This window comes from Bactrocera dorsalis, chromosome 1, assembly GCF_023373825.1.
Source record: "Bactrocera dorsalis isolate Fly_Bdor chromosome 1, ASM2337382v1, whole genome shotgun sequence".
NCBI lineage: Eukaryota > Metazoa > Arthropoda > Insecta > Diptera > Tephritidae > Bactrocera > Bactrocera dorsalis.
The window spans coordinates 78,993,036-79,003,503 of NC_064303.1; the positions used below are offsets into that span (position 1 = coordinate 78,993,036).

Genomic DNA, 10,468 nt, shown 5'->3' on the forward strand with positions numbered 1-10,468 from the left:
ATATAGATGATCAGTGCACATTTTCAATTAACATACAATTTTGGGCCATTTATACCTACAAAGTTGAATTTCTCTTTGCAATTATTCCTTCTTGTATTCTTAATGTACAGAATTTTTAAAACCCATATAATTTTTAATTTTTTGTTTTATATTTTGTAGATTGTCAAAAAGATGGTAGAATTTATTTGAATGGTGATAAATTAGTAGATCCGGAAACACCATGTACGGTGTGCTATTGTCAAGGTAAGGTTTTACAATTTTTGGAAAGTAGACAAGTAACAATAAACATGTTATTAATAAAAATGAGTACATATTTATTATTATAAACGGACCTGTAAATATCCCAAATATTTAAACAATATACATATATATGTACACGAATTCAATATTCTTCCATTCTGCCTTCACAGGTGGTGAAATACTATGCAGTTCTGTGACCTGTTTTCATCGTGATGATTGCAAGCCAAAGTACATACCCGGCCGCTGCTGTCCGGAATATGACAATTGTCCTGGTAAAAAATTTGTTTCAATTCCATCTCAGTAAAAGATTTTGTGCTATTGGTAGACTTACTAATAGCATATTTTTTTTGTATAGTGAGCGTACACTCATAAATATTTAATAATAAAAATACTTCTATTTTTTCTTCTATGGTACTTGTTTACATGGAATTGCAACTGAAATGAAATTTTTTATCATTCCCCAACGAACAAAGTTTCCATTTTCGATCCAAGTCATAACGGAAACCAATCGCACAATCCATCATACGAAACTAAAGAAACAGTACCTCAAAATCCGAAAATCACTATTAAAGAGATCACCAAACCGATTGAGATACGCATTACCGATGATAACAAAGCAATACCAATTCACCAAATTTTCAAACCTCAAACTACAGCAATTACTAGAGTAACAACGACAGAATCAACAGCAATAACTGATGACAGCGCTGTAACGCAACTGACTACTTCAACGCCGACGGCAAGTGTACCCGCCTTATCATCAAATACACCAATAATAACAATTGACTTGGAAGACAGTATCAACAATGAAAATTCATCAACGGTAATTATAACCGATTCCAATGTCAAAAACGACAGCAACTCAAGCTTTGGCATAGACAACAACCGCCAAAGTATAATTCCACTGAACGGGGGCATTAATACCGGCGAGAGCTTAAAGCTTAGCGCTTCGGTCGCTTACCCAAGTACAGAGCACAATTCTGTTAAGATAGATATACCACAAAATGATGCAAGCGCTGAAAATAGTAAAAACGATAGTGGTGCAGTTTCAGAGGTAATGATACGGCTTGATGAAGACAATAGTGCGGTTCCCGAATTCGGAGCACAAGAACTACAACACGATGCATTTTTTAATGATTCAACGAAAATAAATATCAAGCGTGAAAATTTACCAACAACAGAACGATCAACATCAGCAGAGCCCATAGATGAATATGCTTCCCTAGAGTTTTCGGTCGGTAACGGTGGTGGACAAAGCGGTGGTTTGCAGTCACAGGGTAGTTTTGATTTGGAACCAGAAACAGCGGGCAGTGATAATGTTTATCACATTATCTTAACCACATCTGGACCACGCATAGATGGAAGCACTGACGGTTTTGTCAGTTTTAAGACAAAGGAAGGTACGTGCTTTGCAAAAATTTATTATGGATCAAATAATAATGTATAGCTCTAACGGAATCAAAGGTTATATAAATATATGTTTTTTATTTATTAAGATATTTATATATGTATATACATATACCAGTATATATATATATATATATATATATATCGTCATCTGAAATGCAAAATAACGTAACATATTCGGAAATTTACAGTGGCATGAATGAAACATGACATAAAATGGAACATGAGTGAAAAAAATTTTTAATATTGGTTAAAACTGGTTTATATCTGAGCGCAGTACCTGAAAATGTAGGACCTATGCGATATTATGTATATAATTTAAAGAAGTGAAACATAATCAATAAGACACTCGATTTCGAACTTTTTGATGATACGTTATTTTGCTTTTCAGGTGGCGATATACTCGTATATGTATATGTCAAACAATTTAGTAAAACATAATGGTACAAAATAATGTTTACTACACCTTGTGAGTTAGGCATACAATATTTTGACGCAGGTTCTTACAAGACAATCCGGAACAAAGTTTCTGTAATACCATCATCATATTTTTGTAAAATACAGGTTTGCCTATACAGATATGGCTAATAAATTCATTTCTATCTTAGTATTCTCAATATTTTGAGATAATGTTTGCAAGAAAGACATTAACATTTTTGTTCTCAAATTTTCCACACAGATTTTCAACGCCCATCCTTTAAGATACAAGCTTCAAGTTCAAATCCTCAAGTCGCCGTAGTACTACCCCCACCACAACTTTCAAATTTCACTAATTCACCAATGAATATGAAAAGTACGACCCAAGTATTAGCTACTGATTCGAATTCTTCCTCACATAACATATTCACAAGCACAGAGGAGGCCGTATTATCTTCTATATATACAGAATCTCCAAAACAATCTGCGGAAAACGGTCATCATGTAGAAGAGGAAGAACCTGCTTTACCAGTAGAATCAAATCCCGCATATCCTTCACTACCCGAAGATGATTTTAGTTTGAGAGATGTAAATTTTCCGATAAATGAAGCCGATGATGCAGTGGAGGCAGACGTTAAAGAAGAACAGCGTAGTATCCCATTTGTTGTGTTTAGGTCACACAAACACGTGGAAGAAGGTAGTGGTAATGGTGTTGAATTTATGGAAGTTTCATCTACGGCAACTTATGAAGCATGCGTAGACTGTGCTACTGAAAACTTATCAAAACTTTCAGCCAAGGTGGCTCTTCTTATGAATTCAGCTGAAGACCTATCTGCTGAAACATCTATTTCTAATAATAGCGACTTTATATCTGATCGTTTCTCACGTCTCGCAATCAATGCAACAAACTCTGATTCCAACGAATCAATTGAAATGCAATTGTCTAGTGAATTGGGTAGCGGTGATTCAAGGGAAGTCGAGAAGAAGCTTGAAAAAAGACGTGAATCAACTACACCTCGCCCAAGACCAAGCTCAGCAATGGATATAGATATTGATGAGCTGAGTGGAAACCCTTCCGGTGATGGCAAAAGTGATCCCAGAGATGATCCCAAGCTTGATGCAGAGAGTATAAAGGCAGACGAGGATTTAGAGGATGGCATAGTAAAACAGGAGACGGGTTTAAAAGAAGATGTGTTAACAGTAAATGCTAAACCAAAAGAAGAGCGAGCAGTCGAGGAATCTGAAACTGGCAGAATACAACAATTGATACAGGATCGTCTAAATTAATTAAGCTTATTAAAGTAATAGTTAAAAAAAAGGAAAAAATATTATATAGATAAATATAAGAATAAGAGAGAGGAAATATGTATGTACATAAGTATGTTAAAATTAAATATTTTCAAAAAATATTATAGAGATTCATTAGTACTTTATACTTGAACAGATGTCGAAGAAGAACTGAATTATGCGTCATTTGTTAAAACTTTCAATTTCAGTAGAGTGTGTATCAATAATGATAATTTCATTTATTGTTTACAATTGAACAAGTTTTCTACAAATGATCAAGTGTCTCCATGACTGCATGATGAAATCTTGGTTTTAAGTCTTAGCAAAGTTTGAGACACCCATTTTTATTTATTTTAATTTATTAATTAGTATATTTAAGCCTCAAACGTAAATTCTATCCATTCTATGATGGCCTTATGGTATTGTTCTCTCAGATATAAATCTGATAATATCATGCAGAAGCTTTGCTCTCCATTTTTTTAATTTCATTCACATTAATAAGTACACAATTCAAAAAATATGTACATATAATAGATATATTAGGTATATTATACTATCCATTTTATGTTCACCAACAGATGTGAGCAATTCAAAAAGATAAAAAATAATGTTTTAGTGTCAGATAGTTATTATGCTCAAGTTTGGAGAAATATATGTGAACAAAGTTTTTTGATATTTCCTGTAAAAAAATTTTCATCAGTCTTCTTAAAATAATAAAATAAATTTTTAAACAATTAAAGCAAGGATTTGTTCGCTATCATAAGTCATCAAAGCATTTGTGACCATTTAAGTTACTGTTATATTGCAAAATGCTCTTTATAAAAAGTTTTAACTAATTTTTTATTTATATATTTCTCTTGTTTTACGACCTGTTGAAAATATTAATCCGAATGTATGTATGATAAATATAAGAATAAGAGAGAGCTCTAAGCACCATTGTATCCCAAATCTTCACCCGTATGTACTAAAAAAGCACAATGATTACGTGATTTGTGTGAAGTGTTTTTAGGTAATCTTATTTCACACTAAAGCATATTATTATTGAATGAAGCAGAATCTTGAGGTAGATGAGTTAAAGTGAATAGAAACTATAATATTTAACAACAAATTTTGAAACATTTATCTTAAAATATATGTACATGTATGTACACTTTAAATTTAGAGCGTAGTTTTAAGGCTATCAAAACCATATCCAATACGCAGAACGAATGATCAATACAACGAAAATGCAATAAAAGCTGGGCTCTTAAATGCAATATCTCAGATTTATTAGGAAAATAAACAAATAGTTAAAAGTGAGAAATTTAAATATATTGTTTGCGTTAGAATAAATCGAAATCTAAACATGAAAATTAGAGTTGACAGTAATTTAGTAAGAAAATTATAAAAAATCACGATTCAGTAATAAAAAGCCGTAAAATTATAGCACGTAATTTATTTTGAATAGCTAACCAATATTATTGCCTTGGCAAACCTAAAACCCAATTCAAAGTGGTATTAGTTCCTGCACTTATTAAATAGTTAAAGTGAAAAAAATTATAATATTAGCAGTATAAACAAATAGTTGATATTTTAGGGTTTAAGTATCCACAAATCAAGTAAGAAAATTGTTTGTGTACAAATGTTCATACATATAGAACGTTTTTTAAAATAACTTCAATATATGAAATAGGAAGTTATATGACGTACATATATATGTATGTACAAAAATATGTATTATGTGGTTGCGAACTGTAATTTTCAGGGTGAAATTCCCAGAAGACAATGAGACCATCTAACATAGGTAATTGTTATTACTTTTCCGTGTAGTAATAATTGTTGCTATCAATTACATACATATGCATATATTTAAGTCACTGAACGTACATACATATCTACATATATTCTTTGAAATTAATAAGGAATAACCATTTTGAATTAAAGAAACTTTTTTATTTGTAGTCCCTTTAAATATAAAAGGCTTTTATGATAGACTGAAATCTATTTAATCCTATCAATTTGTTTTAAAGTACTTTAACATCTACATAAATAAGGTTTGCTTAAAATTATTATTTGGCAGTTTATAATAGTTTCAAATATTTGCATGTAAAATATTTTTATTTCTTTTATTTTCTTACATAAAATACGACAAAATTATGGAAAATAAAGAATTATTTATTAAATTAATATTTACATAATTTAGATAAACTTAAATTACATGCATAAATGTTACACCCTCAAACAATTCGAGCTTCGTAAAAGATATACATACATATTTATATATATGTATATTATATGCTTTGAAATTATATATGGAATACATACATATGTATATGTATATATCTATCTATGTTTAAATTTGTTAGCTTGAATTATATATAAACATTTTTCATACCCATATGTAAAAAATTAGCTAAAAATGAATAAAGTTTGAACTAAAATATAATAATACTTAATAAATCTCATCATAAATATCTGTCTCTCTACTTGTCCGTTCGTTCGAGCAAGCTGTAAAACTTTAGATATCATGATGAAGCTTGGTATGCGTTTTCCTTAGTAAAAAAGTACGAGTTTGTAGATAATCGTACATTTTAATGTGCATTAACTAAACAGAAAATTAAGATATAAAAATTTAATATAGCACAAGAGATCGCTGTATCACGGGGCACTTGTGGGCTAGTAATTTTGAAAAAGTGGTCGTGGCCCCGCCCTCTAATAAATTTAATGCACATATGTACTTATCTCCTAAACCACTAAAGCTACAACAATGAAAACGGACACTCCGCATATAACGGTACTGTTAAAAACTATTAACGCGCAACAAATAAATAACTAAATACGCCAGAGACATTAAATTTTACACCAAAGATGGTAACGGGTGGGCCATCTAACGTTTTAAATTTGAATTATCTGTATTTCGACATTGGAAATGTCAAATATCATTCGGAAAGTGACAGATATTCAGTAAAAAGTCTATAATTTACGAAATGGGTCGCTATTCTACAGTTCGCAGATTGGGCAGAAGATCGTTTGACCGAGGATGGTCAATTTTACCGAAAAATCATCTTTTCGGACGGGGCTCATTTCCACCTCGATGGTTACGTTAACAAGCAGAATTGTCGCATTTGGGGCACAGAAAACCCGCACGTAATCGACGAGAAGCCAATGCACCCAGCACGAATCACTGTATGGTGCAGATTTTGGTCTGGTGGAATCATCGGCCCATTTTTCTTCGAAAATGAAGAAGGAAATTGAAGAGGAGGACTTGGACAACATTTGGTTCCAGCAGAATGGCGCTACGTGCCATACAGTAAACGCTACACTCAATCTTTTACGCCCTATCTTCGAAATTAAAAATTTTATATGGTCCACCCTATATAAGAGCGCTTTATGGGAGCCGGTGTTAAAATTTGACGGTAGACGTGGTATCGCCCACGTTTTGATGAAATCACAAAGCTCGAGACCCGTCAGTTTTTTTTATGACCTTTTAAATTTTTTCCTTATCTTGATGTTTTTTCGCTTAGTTGTAACATTTTGGCAAAAACGCAGTTTTTTTTTTTTAATTTTGCAACAAGTGGTTCGCGAGTTATGTTAAACTACGTTCTTGCCAAAATGTTACAACTAAGCGAAAAAACTTCAAAAATCATAAAAAAAACTGACACATACGAACGCCAAACCCTTTGAGGATTTTACTATACTGACCTAGTACCATCACCCTGACTTGGAATTTCTCACCCCTCAGATTAGCTGTTGTACTGTGTAATTAGATAAAATAACCCCTATATAACTAATATGAGAATTTATACTGACTTTACTCCACATGATTGTTGATTGAATGTTAGCTACCTTAATGAACCAATTATTTACATATGTGTTAATAGTTAATAGATTAAATCCAATATGTCGGTCAGTGTATGAGATATATGTATATAGCATATGTATATATAAAATTGTTTAGATTCCGATCTTCTGTTTGACGTTTTACATCTTAAGCGATTATATATATTATCCTATCTTTTAACTCCACTTTAAAACTTAGTATTAGTAAAAATATTTATTTGGAAACGAACAACAGCTGATCTCCGGAAGGTCCTCTCAAAAAGACGTTTTAAGGTGACCACTATGTCTCTGAAACAGATCCTCTGAAAATAAAAACCTAAAAAGATGTCGTTAAAGTAATATTAAATCTAGTTAAGCAAATCGAAGGAATAAGCAAAATAAATTTTTTTGACAAAAAGACAATTTCACAAAAACAATAGATTTTTGAGCATAATTTCAGTATTAAATTGTTTATAAAATAATATTTATCGATGAGTAAAAATCGTTGATTAATTATATTTAAGAAACTCGTGTTAAAATTTATGATTAATCGATTTAGCCGTTTTCGAGTAATGATTGTCACCGACTTTGAAAACACTATTTTGAGAAAAAAGCGTTTAAAGTTTAGAGTGCTTTTCCAAGCACTATGAAATACCTTTTCAAATTTGCATGTAACTTCGAAAATATTTACCAGAACGATATGAAATTTTCGGTGTGTATTCTTAGATATATGTATGTAAATTAAGAAAATAAAATAAAAACATAAATTAAAAATTTTAACAGTATATAACCCCTTAAAGTATTTCCCTGGCTTTGATTCCAGCAAGTTGTAAGAGTATAAAATATTCGGTTGTACCCGAACTTAGTCTTCCTTACTTATTTTTTATATTTTTTTCACTTATGGTACGATTTTAATGAGAATATATACATATGTATATAGTCATTGAAATACAAAATAACGTAAAATCATTTTCATAGGTTTACAGGAGAAGCAAAGTATAAAAAGAAAACCAGTTGAAACAAAATTTTCAAATCTGAATTAACTTGAAACTATAAGTACATTTTAGATAAAAAATAAAGAAAATATAAAGCAAATTTTATAGTACGTGTCTTACGTTATTTTGAGTTTTCATTCCTAGACAAAATAACGTATGATCAATCTAAATTTGTATGAAAATAAAAATATTGAATATAAATGTTTTTTTTTTTTAATTTAAATAAAACAGTTAAGCGTTTTTCATGTTTCATGTTATCTTTATTATTAATGTGTACATATGTAAGTACTAGAAAAAATTTAATTATTTCAAGCCAATGAAATTAGAATAGCGTTTAATTACTATTTATTAAACACTTGATTATTCAAAAAATGTGTTATCATAAAAATAATGACAGCCTACTGGAATCAATGCTTTTAGGCTCTGCAGATGTTGATATTTCTTCTTGGTTATCGTTACACTCTGCGGGTGCAAAAGTTTAGGCTGCTGAAAGAGCACGGGTCACTAAACCAAACTCTTGCGGCTCCTTCTCCACAATGTACCGACGAGGGAGGTGGGGTGGGAAGAAGTCAGAGGAGAGGCGCAGTGACCTTCTTCACGGATGAGTCAAAGCTTGGGGGAAGGTTGGTGGAGGGGTCTACTACATATCATTAGCTCTCTATCAAATCCAGTTTCTGACCCCCTGACTATTGCAGAGTCTTCCAGGCCGAGGACGCAGCCATTAAGATACTTCTCCGGAGTGCAAACTTAACCAAAGCACATTGAACATAGCCAATAAAAATAAACATAAAAAATAAGTCACGGCTTCGTTGTAAAAAAAAAAAAAACACATACTTTTAAATGTCTTGAATTTTCAATATAACTTGGGTATTTCTGATCGCAGAAGCTTAAAATTTGTGACACATATGTAATATGATGTGATAAATGTATTATATATAATGTATATATAATATTGCAAGATTTCTTTTTGGCATAATTGGTAATAAAGAGTGTTCAAATAAATATTTACCTTTGGTACTTGTAAAGCAAATGCTTACCAATTTACAATTTTCATCTGATTTCTTGGATTAAATAACATGTTATTCAAAAATGATTTTTCGTGTATACATACATATGTATTTTTGATTTAGCCATTAGCAGTGTTCGATAAATAAATTAGCCGTTTCCATACATCAATACAAATAAATAGCGTAAATTAAAATTCACTCGCATAAAAACCTGGTGCCACAAAGTCAGAGCGCGGGTTTTCCAGTACTTGAAAGAGCAGTATGTTTTCTTTCAATATGGTACATACAAGGTTTTTCAATAACAGCGATATGACTTTTGTAATAAAACACACCAATAGTTAAGTAAATTCAATTTTTTCTTATGTGTAGTACAATAGATGCAATTAAGTTCTGAACATAGCATCATTCAAATGGCTTCCACTGCTTCTTTTGCAGTAACGATTTCGATGCACCCAATTTTCGAACACTTGTTCCACTAAATCAAGTCGCATGTCATGAATTGCACGTTCATTATTAACTTATCAAATAACTGCGCAAGAAGTTGTCTAATGGTGTTAAATTAAAACCTTTTATAGGCCATTTAAAGTCAGATTTTCTTGAAATAATCGAACGAATGTGAATGAATTTAAGGATTTTCTTCGCATCAGTATGGAAGAACTGAACGTCATCAGAGAATGTGATTTTCTTAAAAAAAAATCGTCATCGTTTTCAAGTTGTTACAAGACAAAATCAGCAAATTCACGACATTTACGGTTATCCAATGATTTCAGTTCTTTAAAGAGAACAATTTTATACAGATTTAAGCCCAACACGCCTTGGAATCGATAAATTGCGGCTTTCGATAACTCCGAAGGGTTCTTTGTCTTATTAGAACTTGAACAAAATGTACATTTTACTCTCGAAATTTTCATGAATTCGACGAATGGCGAGCACAGGTGAAACGTTGTTCTTGCATATGTATATCTTCCCATGATGAAATTGTAAACATCATTGAATACAAAAAAATTACAGAACATGACATATTAAAAATGGCAGAAACGAAATTTAGAAATCATATCATCCCTTTTGGAAAACCCGGAATATATTTTTGTTCTATTGCCTTCCCCCTAAATATAAATCATTCCCTCTGAACTAAAAAGTTTAAACTTTCGCTCGTCAGTTATATTATCCCAAAAACAAAAAGATCAAGTATAATTTACACTACGTTGACAATTGTTACTGTTCAATGGTTGTACGAGTTATAACAGTTCATAAATATGTATACATAAGTATGTAAAAATTAATGACGAGACGAGTTGAATTCGATCCGTTCGGCAG

At 31.4% G+C, this 10,468-nt stretch overlaps 1 protein-coding gene across 6 annotated transcripts in view; it reads left to right on the forward strand.

Annotated features, from left to right (window-relative positions):
* LOC105227136 (uncharacterized) overlaps positions 1-5,781 on the forward strand; it is a 119,066-nt gene extending 113,285 nt beyond the window's left edge. For all 6 annotated transcript variants that reach the window (XM_049450117.1, XM_049450148.1, XM_049450151.1 and 3 more), the window contains 4 exons: positions 160-243; positions 411-512; positions 714-1,640; positions 2,327-5,781. In XM_049450117.1, coding sequence (XP_049306074.1) covers positions 160-243; positions 411-512; positions 714-1,640; positions 2,327-3,351 — 2,138 coding nt within the window. In that variant the 3' untranslated portion in view covers positions 3,352-5,781. The remainder of the gene's footprint in view (positions 1-159; positions 244-410; positions 513-713; positions 1,641-2,326) is intronic.
* Positions 5,782-10,468: the final 4,687 nt, after the last annotated feature.